General features: G+C 41.3%; 1 protein-coding gene across 1 annotated transcript; it reads right to left on the bottom strand.

Annotated features, from left to right (window-relative positions):
- Nucleotides 1–5802: 5802 nt before the first annotated feature.
- LOC119940036 (olfactory receptor 4P4-like) lies at nucleotides 5803–13368 on the bottom strand. Its single transcript, XM_038760097.1, has 5 exons — nucleotides 12635–13368; nucleotides 11970–12039; nucleotides 9181–9274; nucleotides 7513–7570; nucleotides 5803–5842 (listed from the first exon to the last, which is right to left on the bottom strand). The coding sequence occupies exons 1-5, from the start codon at nucleotides 13366–13368 to the stop codon at nucleotides 5803–5805; spliced, it is 996 nt and encodes a 331-aa protein (XP_038616025.1).
- Nucleotides 13369–17334: the final 3966 nt, after the last annotated feature.

The raw sequence follows: 17334 nt of genomic DNA, 5'->3' as shown, positions 1-17334 counted from the left end.
AGCGGGAGGAGTGACTTTGGGGAGCTCAGACCTGAAGGAGTTAATTTTACTAATGAAGTAGGAGGCCAGATCATTGAGGGTGAGTGATGGAGGAGTGGGAGGAACAGTGGGCATGAAAAGGGAGTTAAAATGTACGGAAGAGTTGACAGGGATGATCTGCAAAGGTGTCAATATGGGAGGAGAAATAGTTTTGCCTGGCAGAGAAGAGGGGCAGAGTTAAGGGCAGGAAAGGATACACTTGAAGTGAATAAGGTTGGCTTGGTGTTTAGACTTTCGCCAGCAGTGTTCAGCAGCTCGAGCATAAGAGCGAAGGAGGCAGACAGTGGCAGTGACCCAGGACCGTGGTTTAGTGGTACGAGAGTGGCGAAGGGGAAACGGGAGCGAGTGAGTTGAGCTGAGTAGAGAGGGTAGAGTTTAGAGCATTAATCTTATCATCAAGATTGGGTAGAGAGGAAAGGGAAGCGAGGTGGGGTGTGAGGCGCTCACTTGTCTTATGTATGCTCTTGGGCAAGTCACCTAACTTCCTGTGCATCAGTTACCTCATCTGTATAATAGGGATATAGACCGTGAGCCCACCTGGAACAGGGGGACTGCATCCAACCTGATTTGCTTATATCCACCCCAGCACTAGTACAGTGTCTGGCATATATTAAGCACTTAACAAATACCTTAATTATCATTCTTATTATTAGAGTTCCCTGTGTGTACAGTGATGCATATTCTTGGTTTTCGTCAGGCTAATTATCAGTCCATAGCACTGTGCCAACTCTCCAAATTGATTCTGCTGTGCGCTGACTTATAGTCCGTTATTACCTTGGCCAGTTCAGAAGTTTCACAATGACATTTTTTTCTAGTTATAGGCAATAGGGTTGGCACACTGTAACTCCCTCCTTTTAAACGTGCCTCATCAAAGCCTCCATCTGCTCACTCCTGCATACTCTGAGTGTTACCATAGCATGACATAAAAAATTAGGCTTTTGCCTATTTAATCAATGGTACCATGAGACAGAGAACCTAAGGCAATATTTCTAATGCTCTTGCAAATAAGATGAGTTTAGAGGAACGATTTAGAATTCTAAAATGCTCGAGGTGTTTCTATCTCATACGTACTTGTGACCAGCATTTCAGAGACCAATACTATCAGTAACGTTGAATCAATAAACAAGTCAATCCTCAGCTGTTATTTTTTCAAAACATCCTGTTTACCCCAAACCATCACCATTAACAGGGTGCCTCTGGGTTGTATTTATGGTCTTATCGAGAGGGAGGTCTCAGGTTATGGAAATGAAAAATGTCTAGCAGGCATTCCTGTACTCATCACCTGGACATCACCGATGAGTCAGATCAGGGCATGTTGACCAAGACATCAGTTTTCGCTCCAGGACTCTTCTCAGGGCATTTTTTACCGCCCGGTTCCTCAGCTAAAGATCAGAGGGTTCAACATGGGGGATCACGGTCGTGTAGAACATGGACACCATCGGCTCCTGATCCAGGTGCACAGCTGGAGCTGGGATGCAAGTACATGAAGGTCACTGCCCCGTACAATAGAATGACGGCTGTCAGGTGGGAGGTGCAGGTGGAGAAGGTTTTGCATCTGCCCTTGGCCAAGCAGATACTCAGGATGGTTATGAGGATGAATATGTAAGAGAAGAAGATGGTCAAAAGTGAGAGGGCCACTTCCAAATTCCCTAACGCAAAAATCAGTATTTTCGTTGATATGGTGTCAGAGCAGAAGAGGGCTAGTGGAGGAGGATATCACATAAGTAATGGCGAATGATGTTGAAGTGGCAGAAGGATAGCTGGAACGTAAGCTGGTGTAAATCAAAGAACTCAGGCTCCTTCTAAAGAGGAACTTACCACCATTTGGAAGCATATCTTCCTTGACACCATCGCTGGGTAAAGCAGAGGGTTGCAGAAGGCGACGTAACAGTCCTAAGCATGACAGCCAGAAGCAGGATATCCATCGTGGAAAAAATGATGTAGACGCACAGCTGGGTAGCACATCCTCCGAACGAAATGATTTTTCTTTTCCACTAAGAAGTTCACCAGCATCTTGGGGGCGATGATCGAGGAGTAGCAGGCATCCACAAAGGATATGTTACTGAGAAGAAAGACCTGGAGATGGTGTAGTTGGGGTTCCACCCTAACTAACCCCATCACCCCCCGATTGCCCACTAGTGTAGTGAGATAGATGCCGAGAAATAGCACAAAAAGTATTCTCTTCAACATCGGGGACTCAGGGAATCCCATAAAAATGAACTCCTTCAGAACTGTGTGATTGTCCTCAGCATTCAGAAGCTGCCAATCTGTTGGAACAAACCTAAAGGTAATAATAATTATTATGTTATTTGTTAAGTACTTACTATGTGCCAAGCACTGTTCTAAGTGCTGGGGTAGATACAGGGTAATCAGGTTGTCCCACGTGGAGCTTACAATTTTAATACCCATTTTACAATTGAGGTACCCGAGGCAAAGAGAAGTTAAGTAGACTTGCCCCAGGTCACACAGCAGAAGATTGCCACCCAGTGACATGTTTTACATTTTTGTGTTGTAACCTCCCAAGAGCCTAGTACAGAGCCCTGCTCAGAGTAAGCTCTCAATAAATACCATTGACTGATTAATTGAAATAGAAAATTGAGATTCTATAAAGGTGAGAAAGAAAGAGTGCCCCAAGGAAAAAGTAAAGAAAAGTCAAAACCTCAATTTTATTTATTCCGGGATGGGTAGTACATACAGAGGACCTGGGTTATAATTCTGACTCTGCCACTCGACTGCTGTGTGACCTTGGGTAAGTCACCTAACTTCTCTCTCACAGTTACCACATCTGTAAAATGGAGATTAAGACTTTGAGCCCCATGTAGGACGTGGATTCTGTCCAGTCCTGATTTAGCTTGTATCTACTCTAGTGCTTAGTACAGTGCGCTGGCACATAGTAAGAGCTTAAAAAAAATCCATAAATAAAAACAGTGATAAGATAAAATGTCTAATTCAATGATTCAATAATTATTGAGCATTTTCAATTGAGCGCTTGGGAGAGTACAATACAAAAGAATTGGTAGTTACCTTCCCTGCCCATGACAAGCTTGCAGGTGGGGCCTAGTGTCTCGGTCCCTGCTTATTTTAGAAACAAGTACCCGCCTAGAAAATAAGCTTTTCACTACAAAATAGAGAAGCATCATGACCCAGTGGAAAGACCCACAGACCTAGGAACAGAGGAACTGGGTTCTGATCCCATCTCTTCCACTTTCTGCTATGTGACCTTGTTGAGTCACTGTAACTTCTCTGTGCCTCAGTTTCCTCAACTGTAAAAATGAGGATTCAGTGCTCAGACTGAGAGCCTCATGTGGACAGGGACTGTGTCTGACCTGATTACCTTGTATCTAGCCAGGGCTTAGTACAGGCACTTGACACATGGTAAGTGTTTAACAAATACATAAAGAGGTACAAATGAAGAAATTTATGCACTATGTTTTTTCTTGAAATTGATCCATTATCTTTTCTCTACCTCTATTACCAATTCTGATCAAATTAGGAAAATCAGGTAGCCTGAAGGCTATTTGGTTTTTAAATCAGTGCTCATCTGCCTTTCTCCCTCCAAGGAAGCAGTGTTGCCTAGTGGAAAGAACATGGGCCAGGGAGTCAGAAGGAGCTGGGTTCTAATTCCAGGTCCTCCACCTGTCTGCTTGTGTGATCCTTGAACAAGTCATTTAATTTATCTGTCCCTCAGTTACCTCATCTGATTATGAGATTATGAGTCCCATGTGGGGCCTGGATTATGTCCAATCTGATTAGTTTGTATCTTCCCCAGTGCTTAGTACAGTGGCTGGCACATACTGAGCACTTAACAAATACCAAATAAAATAAGGAAGAAGGTCCAGCTGTATTTTCAGTAAAGAGGGGTTAGCAGATTTATTACAGAACATTAAGGGCTCATTATGACTGTTCAACTTTTGTTTGGCCCCACAAGCCAATAGCATTTTATTTAGGCTGGAAACTTTCTTTTAAGGAGCTGATATGATTATAGTCCTGTCAGAGCATCTGTTGAGCAACAAATGGGTAAAGGGATTCAAATGTATTCAGAGAGGTATTCCAAAAGGCATTCAAGACATGGTTCCTGCCCTTGAGAAGCTCTCTGTCCTCCAATAGATTTTTATTGTTTTTTTAATGCAATTGGACATATTTGAAATGGAACGTATGTTAGAAGTGCCTTTCTTTTGACTGTACCAAATTAGTTTGGCAGTTAAGATGTGAGTGGCCTTGACAGGTTAAGTTTGAATTTTAATTTAGGAAATATTTCTGCAAGAACCCTCTAATTTTCTAACCTGTCACTTATATATGATCTTAGGCAACCTTCCAAGAATAATTGATTGCAAATAATACCAAGATTCATTATACAAGTTATGATGTTGCTTATAGGCATTTTCCCAAACTTTTTGATACGTGTCCCCTCATCCATAAAGAATTTTCAACTAGACAACTAGGAAAATAAAAGCTACATTCAGGAGCAACTAAGACCCATTACACATGATTTCAGTTTGCCCGGCTCTGCCAATTGTCAGCTGTGTGACTTTGGGCAAGTCACTTCACTATTCTGGGCCTCAGTTCCCTCATCTGAAAATGAGGATTAAGACTGTGACCCCCCATGGGGACAACCTGATCACCTTGCAACCTCCCCAGTGCTTAGAACAGTGCTTTGCACATAGTAAGCACTTTATAAATGCCATTATTGTTATTATTAAGGAGATGAGTCTCTTAGTAACTGAAAATGGCTTCCCCTATTACCTCAATGGAAAAACTGCCTTACCTTTGTCACTAAGAAAACTCATTTTTTTCTTAGGAAATATTGAGGATTCCTCCATTTCTGTTCATTCCATATAAAGGTCTCACCTATTTCTTCTAAACTTTGTCATCTCATATTTCAAATCCTCTTCACTTTAAATGAGGCTGTCACTAAATCTTTCAAATTGCCAGATGCAGAGAGTGATAGTAAAGTTCTAGTGATTTGAAATCATGAATTTCACAATTGTTCAATTGTTTCATTTAAATGGGTTATAGTGGACTTATAAGCATATTTGGTGCCCGAAATCCCTGATGTTTGTGTCGGTTTAATTTTCATTTGCAGGTCCTGTTGGCAGGGAATGTATCTACCAACTCAGTTGTATGGTCCTCTCTCAAGCACTTAGTAAAATGCTCTGCACATAGTAAGCACTGAGTACTTTTTTGTTTGATTGACTGATTTGCTATTACCTCTTCAGTCTGTCTGACTTTTGAACGTTAGGTAGCAGTAGGATCATCAAGCACATGCCTCTAAACCAGAAGCAAGAAAATACTGAAACTTTTAAATGAGTTCTATTTAGTTTTTTGTTCGTGGCTTCTTCAGCAATAAAATAAATGGGACTCACTCAAAAATGAAGAAATTTATTAAGGTTAAAGTGTTTAAAACAGTAAAATCATTTTGAAAGTAAGGGATTGTGTGAATACCATCCTTATACCAAATCCTCTTTAGAGTCAACACTGAAATATGCATTGATTTTGATATGAAATCAATAGTATTTACTGAGTTTTTACTGTACTAAGCACTTGGGAGAGTACAACGCAGAGTCGGTTACATGTTCCCTGCCCACAGTGAGCTAACATGCATCTAGAAACTGTACAATTAGGACTACCCATTCAAGGAGGCTATGCATAAAATCTGCTTAGCTTTCCAACACCTGGCATTGCATCCTTTCCTAACCGTTGAGAGGAGCTAAGAATTCATTGTTTCGAAAAAACCCCACCAACTATCTCCCTGGTGCTGAATCGCTACCCTGGAGAATTATCTACAGAATCGCTTTCACGTCCCCTAGCGAAAAAGACTCCAAAAATCCCTTTGGATTCTTTGATCTCAGTCCCCACCAATGCACCTGACAAATCCATCCTTATACCTGTCCTTTTGGTTCTTTCTCTTTCCTGCTTCAGTGTAGCAGTAATAATGGGAATCCATGTTTCCTCCCACAGCATCTCATCTAGTCTAGTCAAGTCAATCTAGTCTAGTTAATATAGTTTCTAATTATATGAAAGCATTCTACATAGAAAGTCAGCATTGCCTTAGTGGGTAGAGCTCACTGTCCTGAAGTCAGAAGGGATCTGGAGGTTTTAATCCAACTCCATTACATGTCTGCTGTGTGACATTGGGGCAAGTCACTTAACTTTTCTGGGGGCTCAGTTACCTCATCTGTAAAATGAGGATTAAGGCTGTGAGGGGCCTCATGTGGGGACAGGGATGGTGTTCAACTTGAATTAACTTGTATCTAACCCAGTGGCTTAGGTAGGCAGCGCCATGGCACATACTGAAAGCTTAACAAATAACATAAAAAATATATTTGGCTGAGGTTTACCTTAATTAGTGTGACACCTGGGACAAAAACATAAGTCCCATTTACTCTAAACATATTGAGCTTTCAAATTCCCTCAACCTGGACAGCTGTGATCAGTTGACCTATGAAACCATAATTATTGTAAATGCACTGTTACAAGGGGAAAAGTTTATCAAATAGCAGTTCCAGAAATGCAAAGTTATTTCACCTTATATCTTTTTTCTCAACCATCGTATTAAGTTGCATATATAAGGAATTATACTCTCCCAAGCACTTTAGTACAGTGCCCTGCACAAAGAAGCACTCAGTAAATACCAATTGATTGGTAAGTTACTTATTTCTCCATCCCTTGATATTAAACCTCAGTCTGGCAAATGGCAGAGAAGAGTAGGAGGTTTATTGTTACTTGCTTTATTTCTTAATATAATTCCCCCATTGCTAAATTGTCCTTATAGGCATTAGAACAGTACACAGTAGTGTCTAAGAGGCACCAGAGGGCGATGAATAACTTATATCTAGGGCATGCCACATTGTCATTCCAGCAGAGAGTCATTCAGCACTGGCAAATTAAATCATTTTCCCCTATCTCCCATCAAACATTCCAACCACAGCAATGCTTTCACAATACCACCATAACAGTGTAGAAAGCATTATAACAAGTGATATTACAATGTATTTTAAATAGTAACCTAAGCTAGGTCATAAAAATTGATCTCATAATTTGTGAGTTACTAGTAGTTGGGGTAGTATGTCACAGTGGTAGCAGTTGTAGTAGCAATAGTATTTAACAAATGCTTACAATGTTTAGAGAACTAAGAACTGAAAAAGAGTATCCAAAAGGGAGTAAGACATGAACCTGATAGGCATAGGCTAAATCCTAGATTGCAAACTGGTAGACAGGGAACTCCCTTAATGGCAGAGATCCTTATTAATTTATTTGTACTCTCCTAAGCACCTAGTACAGAGTTCTACACAGAGTATAGCACTCATTAATTATTATTCATTAATTCAATTATATTTAATTGAGTGCTTACTGTGTGCAAGACACTGTATTAAGTGTTTAGGAGAGTACATTGCAACAATATAATCTACTGATTGATTGATTGATTAACAACCTCAATCAACCTGATTGATTGAGGTTGTTAAATAACCTCACTTTTCATCAGCAATTTTCTCAACCCACGGTGACACTGTTCTGACTCTATGAAGCAATTCTGAATCGTTCATAAAAAGGGGTTTTCAATTCTTTTATAAATCTTCATGGGAATGCCTCAAGATCATAATCATCTGTATATAACAACTCCTTTAATGATGACTTTAATGATGTTTTAATGATGATAAAAATGATGATTTTTATCATGATGATTAAAATGATTAAATGGTTAAAATGATGATGATTAATGTAATGTAATGTGCTTTGCACATAGTAAGCGCTTAATAAATTCCATTATTATCTCTCCCCCTTTTAGACTGTGAGGCCACTGTTGGGTAGGGACTGTCTCTATATGTTGCCAACTTGTACTTCCCAAGCGCTTAGTACAGTGCTCTGCACACAGTAAGCACTCAATAAATACGATTGATTGATTGATTGATTAAAATGTTTTAATGATTAATGATAATGAAGTTTTAATGATGGTGACTTTTAATGATGCACAGTGTGATATGTTGTAATATTCTAAATCATGGATAACATAAATTTAGCAAAACACCATAAATTGTTCTGATCATGTGATGGAGCTGCAATGAGTTGTAAAGTCTTAAGAAAAAGGAATTAACTTAGTTTTTGCACATGACTCATTTTATTTTCATTAAAGGCTCTCATCCAGTTTTTGCCACACATACCATTCAGGAATTAACCTCAGAAATGATCTATTTTTCAATTCAATTGTGTTCTAATGACATAACATTTCATATTGTAATTTAAATCTAATTCTCCCACGGTACAACCTGGCTGGACACATTATCATCATCTCCTCGGGACAAGGCTGAGATTGCCTATTCTATCCAGGAATTGATTAGTAAAATGATATCACCATGAGTGTTGCTTCTCTGGATTCCTACAGCAATCAGTATTGTTGCCCTTGAATGATACACAATCCCTATGACTAACCCTGGAAACAACAATAATAATAATAATAATGGCGTTTGTTATGTGCTTATTATGTGCAAAACACTGTTCTAAGCACTGGGAAGGATGCAAGGTGATCATATTGTCTCACATGGGACTCACAGTCTTCATCCCTATTTTACAGATGAGGTAACTGAGGCACAGAGAAGTTAAGTGACTTGCTCAGTCACACAGCTGACAGTTGGCAGAGCTGGGATTTGAACCCATGACCTCTTACTCCCAAGCCCGTGCTCTTTCCATTGAGCCACGCTGCTTCTGGTATGGCAGAAAATCAAAGGAACACTTTAGTTATTTCACTGGTAGACTGTGTACTTTTTCTTTAGTGGTGTAACGTGAACCCTGGGTGACATTATATTCATTCATTCAATCGTATTTTTTGAGCGTTTACTGTGTGCAGAGCACTGTACTAAGCGCTTGGGAAGTACAAGTTGACAACATATAGAGATGGTCCCTACCCAACAACGGGGGGAATACAAACAGATCAGGTTGGACACAGTCCCTGTCCCATGTGGAGCTCCCAATCTCAATCCCCATTTAACAGATGAGGTACCTGAGGCAGGGAGAAGTGACATGTCCAAGGTCACAGAGTGGACAAGAGGAGGAGCCGGAATTAGAACCCAGGACCTCCTGACTCGCAGACCTGTGTTCTATCCACTACGCCAGGGACAGACAGTCACCCTCGGCACCCTAACTGACCTGGAGCCTGCTGTCCACCCCTCCCCACAGAGGTCACATCTAATTTGGAAAATGCACCTAGCTCAGCAAACACTTTCTGCTGCTGAAGTGCCCTCTGGTCGCACGTTAAGTTTCAACCCGGTCTTTCTAGCTGTGCCCTCAGCTACGACAGAGGAAAGGTAGGGGAGCTTGGGCGCGGGGGCCTCCCTTCCCTCACATTCAAACTGCCTTAATTCTAGACTCTTGTCTTCATGAACTCTCTTCTGGACAATGCTGCTCTCTTCTTCCCCCCTCCCATGCCTACCGTCCCAGGTCTCCACCCAGCCCTCCAGTAAGACACCCTCCCGCCCTCCCCAAATAGTCACTTCCTCCCCTCTGTGGCCAACCCAATGCCCGGCCCCTAACGGAAAGCTGGCCTCGGGAGCTCAACCAATACCGGCTTGAGCTGTGGGACACCCCTACCCCTAATATATGATGATATATATATACATCAGGCAAAGGAGTCCAAGCTGTGGAGCAGTAAGTAATATTGTTCCCTCTCAGGATAATCTGTTCCCTAATTAGTAATGAGATCTCATGGATCTGAGCAAGAGGAATTCTGGGTAGAGGTGGGTAGAGCTTTTGTGGATCTCAATCTCCCTAGGGCATTTTCCCAACCACCTTGCCATAATTATCTGGAAATGGGTGACACAATTTTGTCTTGGCCAAAATTTGGAGACCACATTTGGGGACCACATGGACTTTTCTAGAGCACCCCTCTCCAAAGGGCTTACTCCATCCCAAATCTCGCTGTGGCAAACCTATTGAGAGAATGAAATATTTTCAGAATATCTGGGCACATCCATATAGTGTTATTTGTATATTCCTTTGAACATTTGGAGTATTATTATGGCCTAGTGGATAGAGCACAGGCCTGGGAGTCAGAAGGACCTGGATTCGAATCCCAGCTCTGCCATTTGTCTTTCATTTGTCTTCCATAGACTCCCGGCCCATGTCATCCCCCTGGCCAGGAATGCCCTCCCTCCACATATCCACCAAACTAGCTCTCTTCCTCCCTTCAAAGCCCTACTGAGAGCTCACCTCCTCCAGGAGGCCTTCCCAGACTGAGACCCCTCCTTCCTCTCCCTCTCCTCCCCCTCCCCAACCCCCCACCTTACCTCCTTTCCCTCCCCACAGCACCTGTATATATGTATATATGTTTGTACGTATTTATTAATCTATTCATTTATTTTGTTTGTACATATTTATTCTATTTATTTTATTTTGTTAATATGTTTTGTTTTGTTGTCTGTCTCCCCTTTCTAGACTGTGAGCCTGCTGTTGGGTAGGGACCGTTTCTATATGTTGTCAACTTGTACTTCCCAAGTGCTTAGTACAATGTTCTGCACACAGTAAGTGGTCAATAAATACGATTGAATGAATGAATGAATGAATGTGACTTTGGGCAAATCACTTCACTTTCTCTGTTCCTCAGTTACCATATCTGTAAAAGGTGGATTAAGACTGTGAGCCCTATGTGGAACATGGACTGTGTCCAACCACAGTTTAATACCATACGTGGCATATAGTAAGCACTTAACAAATGCCATAAAAACAACCAAAACAAAACAGAACAAAATTTATTTACATTCAATTTATTTATTTTGAATTTCCATCTCCTCCATTAGAGTGTTAGCTCCTCGTGGACGGGAATTGTGCCTTGTGCTTCTGGGGTGCTTTCCCAAGGGCTTAGTACAGTGTATTGTCCTCAGTAGGTACTCAATAAATACCGTTAAAAATAATAATAATAATAATAATAATAATAATTGTGACATTTGTTAAGCACTTACTATGTATCAGGCACAGTACTAAGTGTTGGGGTAAATAAACATAATAAGGATGGACTCAGTCCCTGTTCCAAATGGGGCTTACAGTCTAAGTAGGTGGGAGTAAAGGCACTGAATCCCCTTTTTACAGGGGAAGAAACTGAGGCACAGAGACATTAAGTGGCTCATAGAGCTAAGTGGCATAACCAGTATTAGAACCCACATCCTCTGATTTCCAGGCCCATGGTCTTCCCAGTAGGCCATGCTGTTTTTCAAAGGGAGACTGGGGGCAGTCAATTTTCATACTAATCAAAATACTTATAGTAACTATAGATAGTAAAACTACTAAAACTAGTATAGTATACTATAGTACACTACAATTGTATACTATAGTATGCAAGTATAGTATACAATATAACATACTAGTGTAATATAATAAAACTATTGTAACTGACCAATTCTCTATGTAGTTATGACATGATCTTTCTAGAGGAGGCACACACAGCTTCTCGAACTGTTTTCAGAGCACTAAATAAGCAGTAATCAAATAGTAAAAGGGGGTCCTGAGCACTGAGATCCTGAAACACAATCAACAACAGCACTGAGACAGAGCTCATCATCAGGAAAATGACTTATTTAGTGTATATTATGCATAGAGCACTGAATTAGACACCTGGGGATATAGCAAAGGTGAATAAGCACTGGCCCATCCTTAAGGAATTCACAGTCTAGCAGAGAAAGCCAGAATAAAAATAACAGTGCCATTTTAGAAATTCAACTCCAATCAATGTGAGAGACATTTCACCTTGTGAAGCCCTTCAGTGGAACACTGTGAGACTGTCCCCTTTTCCTCATCGGCATTTCTATTACTGCAGTTCAGTGAATGGTAGAGAGTGCCAACATAAAAAAAGTTTAGGAGTTAGGGTTTGAGTAGAAGAACTAACATTCACGAAAGTATTAGGTTGAGGTAAGTATCTGCTCCAGTCCTATTGTGAAACATGTTACTTTATCAATGACTAAGCCCTTTGAAATGGGGCTTGTTGAGGAAGATAATTTTCTGAGCGGTAAAGCATTTCTGAAGATGAAGACAATCAAACAGATAAAAATTATTCTTAATGAGCAGAAAAGTAATTCATTCAGTCGCGTTCATTAAGCACTTCCTGTTTGCAGAGCACTGTATTGAGTGCTTGGAAGAGTACAACATAACAATAAAGTCCAACCATACCACTTTAGCACCAAAGTAGAATTTCCCCAAGTGAATGAGAATCACACAGAATATAATACACACCAGATAATAGTCCAAGAGATTCACCACATTCCCCAAGTCAATCAAAAGATGGTATTTATTGAGGGCTTACTGTGTGCAGTACACTGTATTAAGCCCTTAAGAGAATACAACAAAGTTGGTAGACATGTCCACTGCCCACAAAGAGCCTACAGTCTAGAGAGGGAGGGAAATCCACTTTCACTTCCCATTAAGGATCCATAAAAAGCAAATCAATCATATTTGGAATACAGGGAGTCTGGGGACTTTGTTTCCACTGAGTATTGTCGATTCAGCATGCTGGACCTTGAAGGGGTCGTTCATTTGTTCAATTAGTTTCAGTCAGGATTCACTTTCCCTTTCTCAGAGTGGACTGCCAATGAAGGAATGTCGCTAATTAAGTTACCCTTCTGAAGACACCTTTCTACACCGGACCTTTCTCATGGAATTTCTCATCTCTGTCTTTCTCATCGTGTAAATTAAGGGTTTGAATTTGGGAGCATTTATGGTGTAAAAGACAGAAAGCACCTTATACTCAGAGTAGCTGGAGGGGGACCACAGGTAGGTGAAGATGGAGGGCATGAAGAATAAGAAGACCACCACAATGTGAGACCCGCAGGTGGAGAGGGCTTTGCAGCACCCTTCCGCTGAATGGGTTCTTAGGGAAAACAATATGAAGACATAGGAAACCAACAAGATGATGAAAGTGACCAAGGCCACCATCACTGAATTTGCCACGCCCAGGATGCCCACAAGATAGGTGTCCACGCAAGTGACTTTCAGCAAGGGACAAATATCAAAGAAGTAGTTGTGTACCTCACTGGGACCACAGAAGGGCAACTGGAAAACCATGAACAATTGGGGAAATGTGTGGATGGCCCCATCCACCCAGGAAGCCAAGATCAGAAATTTGTATTTCTTCCTACTCATGATGACCATGTAGTGTAGAGGTCTGCAGATGGCCACATATCGGTTAAAGGCCATTGCTGTAAGAATGAAGACCTTGATGCACGTAAAGAAGTGCAGGCTGAAGAGTTGCAACATGCAGTTGTCGAAAGTAATGACTTCTGTTTTAGCGAGCAAGTCCCGGATCAGTTTGGGGGCAACTGTAGAAGTATAGCACACGTCTATGGAAGACATGTGTGCCGGGAAATAATACATAGGTTGGTTGATAAGATTACTGCATCCAACGGTGATGAGAATAAGAAGATTTCCCATTAAGAGGATAATGTAACAGAACAAAAACAGCACAAAGCAAAATATCTGAACATTCTGGTCTCACGAAAGAATGAATTCTGTGACACTTTTCTCATTTCCCATTGACTTATTGCAGGTGGTGAAAACATTCCCAGAGCTCTGTCCCTGAAATGATTAAAAAAAAACCCATGGTTCATTGGGATTTAACTATGTTAATCCAAGAGCCTAGCCTCTGTAAACATTAATTTGTTGATCAGTAAAAGAGTTGAAGGGCTCTGAAATGCAAACTCTGTATTCTGTTCCCCTCAAGAGTTGCCTCTACCCTTCCCCAAATCCATATTCATTAGGATTGGTGGGAGAAACCTGACCAATAGTGCTAAAATTGAAGAACCGTGGGTCCAGAGTAGCCTTGTGAAAAGGTTTAATTTATTTTGAACATCTCTAACCAGGTAAATGTTCACAATTGTGTCTCCCCTTTCCCATGTACTGTATCTGAAAAGATTAACTCTCTGACAGAGGTGATCAGTGTAGTCGATGGGAATTGTAAAAGCTCTGTTTTCAACCAAAGTCTTATTAAACCTTGATTTTTATGGCATTGTCTATTGGGGCCACCTTGAAATTGAGAAATACAGATACAAAGAATTAATATGTAGAGAAAGAGGCAGAAAGACAGAGAGGGGTGCACATCCTGCGACTTGTCAAAGTTTTTACAACTGTCAGAAGATAGTAAATGTTTCCTAATTTTGATTTTGCTGAATGTGTTTGATTTCTTTCATTGCTATTTCAATTCAGGTTTCTTCCATCTTCTCCGAGAAAAGCGCCGTGGTAACAACCGCCTACCATTCCTCCACCAAGGGTCCCTGCTCCCAGCCTGATATGTGCACCCAGGATATAAGTGGCTCCCACATTATCTCGGACCCCTTCATCACCGCTGAGAAAAGCACATGGTAACCGCCACCTTCCCTCCTTCCACTGAGGGTCCTTGTTCTCAGCATTATCTGAATGCATGAGAATAAAAGCTTCTACTGCTCACACTCCATCCCTCCGTTGCCACAGAGAAAAGTTTCTGGAGTAACTGCTCCTTTCCCTACCACCGTCTAGGGCCCTGATTCTCAGCATATTCCATACACACCGGGCCAGGGATAAAAGCTGCACCCTCCATCACCTCCAAGACTTTGAGGTTATATTGTTCATCCTTTTATGTTTTGTTTAAATGTATCTTCACTCCTGGTGTTTCTGTCTCCAATCCATTATCCCCACTTAAACTGATAATAACAACAATAATGATAATAATGTTGGTATTTGTTAAGCACTTACTATATGCCAAACACTGGTTTAAGCTCTGGGGTATATACAAGTTAATCAGGTTGTCCCACGTGGAGCCCACAGTCTTCATCCCCATTTCACAGATGAGGTAACAGAGGTACAAAGAAATTAAGGGACTTGCCCAAGCTGACAAGTGGCAGAGCTGGGATTAGAACCCACGACCTCTGACTGCCAAGGCCAGGCTCTGGGAGCCCCATGAGGGACAGGCACCCTAATTTCCACTGGTGCATTCTTTCCCTGCACTCAGTACAGTGTTCTGCACACAATAAGCACTCCGGTGGCTAGCAATCAATCTGCGCATCAGGCAGAAACTCCTCACCCTGGGCTTCAAGGCTCTCCATCACCTCGGCCCCTCCTACCTCACCTCCCTTCTCTCCTTCTACAGCCCAGCCCGCACCCTCTGCTCCTCTGCCACTAAGCTCCTCACCGTACCTCGTTCTCGCCTGTTCCGCCATCGACCGCCGGCCCACATCATCCCTCGGGCCTGGAATGCCCCCCCTCTGCCCATCCGCCAAGCTAGCTCTCTTCCTCCCTTCAAGGCCCTACTGAGAGCTCACCTCCTCCAGGAGGCCTTCCCAGACTGAGCCCCTTCCTTCCTCTCCCCCTCATCCCCTCTCCATCCCCCCATCTTACCTCCTTCCCTTTCCCACAGCGCCTGTATATATGTATATATGTTTGTACATATTTATTACTTATTTACTCTATTTATTTATTTATTTATTATTATTTATTTTACCTGTACATATCTATTCTATTTTTTATTTTGTTAGTATGTTTGGTTTTGTTCTCTGTCTCCCCCTTTTAGACTGTGAGCCCACTGTTGGGTAGGGACTGTCTCTATATGTTGCCAACTTGTACTACCCAAGCGCTTAGTACAGTGCTGTGCATACAGTAAGCGCTCAATAAATATGATTGATTGATTGATTGATAAAAAATATTTCAATCTACTAGAATTCTTTAGAGTGTTTCTCAGGAGTTGGATGCTGCAGTTTCCACATTGGGTGATGTTATTGGGAGGAATCAAACTCAGGAGCTATACAGGAAAAATATAAAATATTTTTCACATACAGCACCCACCTACAAAACCTAGATATAGAAAAAGATAGCCAGCCTGTGCTAAGCTTACCCCCCGTTACAAATGCCTATTTACCTAGAAATGATTGGAGGGGAGCAAGTTCAATTTACTCCAAACTGCAACCTGCCCAAATCACCCCAAAGAGCAGGGGGGAGGTGACCACTGTGAAAAAAGTGAGAACACAATGCACATGAACTGAGGAAAAAAATGCCTTCTAATGAAGAGCAACATGATCTGGTGGAAAAAACACAACCCTGGAACTCAGATGACCTCGGTTCAAATTTTGGCTCTATCACTTGTCTGCTGTATGGCCTTGGGCAAGTCACTTAAGTGTTCTGTGCCTCAGTTTCCTCATCTTTAAAATAGGAATTCAATGCCTGTTCACACTCCTACCAAAACTGGAGCCCTATGGGTTACAGGGACTATGTTTGACATGACTATTTTGTATCTTCTCTATTTTGTAAAGAAGCAGCATGGTTCATTGGAAAGAGTGCAGACTTTGGAGTCAGAGGTCATGGGTTCAAATCCCAGCTCCACCAATTGTCAGCTATGTGATTTTGTGCAAGTAACTTAACTTCTCTGGGCCTAAATTACCACATCTGTAAAATGGGGAATAAGATTATGAGCCCCCCTGGGACAACCTGATCACCTTGTAACCTCCCCAGCGCGTAGAACAGTGCTTTGCACATCGTAAGCACTTAATAAATGTTATTATTATTATTATTATTATTATTATTATTATTATTATTATTATAATTATCTAACAACACGTAAAGTAGTGCTGGACACATGGAAGCTCATTGTGGGCAGGGAATGTATTTGTTAACTGTATATTGAACTCTCCTAAATATCTATAATTCTAGCTATTTTGTTGCTATTGATGCCTATCTAATGGTTGGGTTTTTTTGTCTGTCTCCCCTTTCTAGACTGTGAGCCCTTTGTGGGTAGGGATTTTCTCTATCTGTTGCCAAATTGTACTTTCCAAGCTCTTAGTACAGTGCTCTGCACACAGTAAGTGCTCAGTAAATGTAACTGAATGAATGAATGAATGAATTTAGTACAGTGATTTGTACACAGTACGTGCTTAATAAATATGATTGATTGAATGAATGAATGAATTTAGTACAGTGATTTGTACACAGTAAGGGCTTAAGAAATATGATTGATTGAATGAATAGCAAGCTCTTCCAGTGCTTAGAACAGTGCTTGGCACATAGTAAGCACTTAACAAATCCAATGAAAATTATTAACAAATACCATAATAACAATCAAGAGAGAGAGGAGGGAAATAGCTGATACTGGAGGACTAGTAGTGAATACAAACAAATCGAAGTGAACTATCAGAGCTGAGGAAGGAGGGAAAGAGGTAAGAGGCCTTTCCTCTCCATCCATACCGCTACCCTGCTCATTCAAGCTCTCATCCTATCCTGTCTGGACTACTGCATCAGCCTTCTCTCTGATCTTCCATCCTTGTGTCTCTCTCCACTTCAATCCATACTTCATGCTGC

This window comes from Tachyglossus aculeatus, chromosome 18 (genome assembly GCF_015852505.1).
Source record: "Tachyglossus aculeatus isolate mTacAcu1 chromosome 18, mTacAcu1.pri, whole genome shotgun sequence".
Taxonomy (NCBI): domain Eukaryota; kingdom Metazoa; phylum Chordata; class Mammalia; order Monotremata; family Tachyglossidae; genus Tachyglossus; species Tachyglossus aculeatus.
Note: the sequence above shows the minus strand (reverse complement) of the source record. Positions and strands in the feature narration are given on the sequence as shown.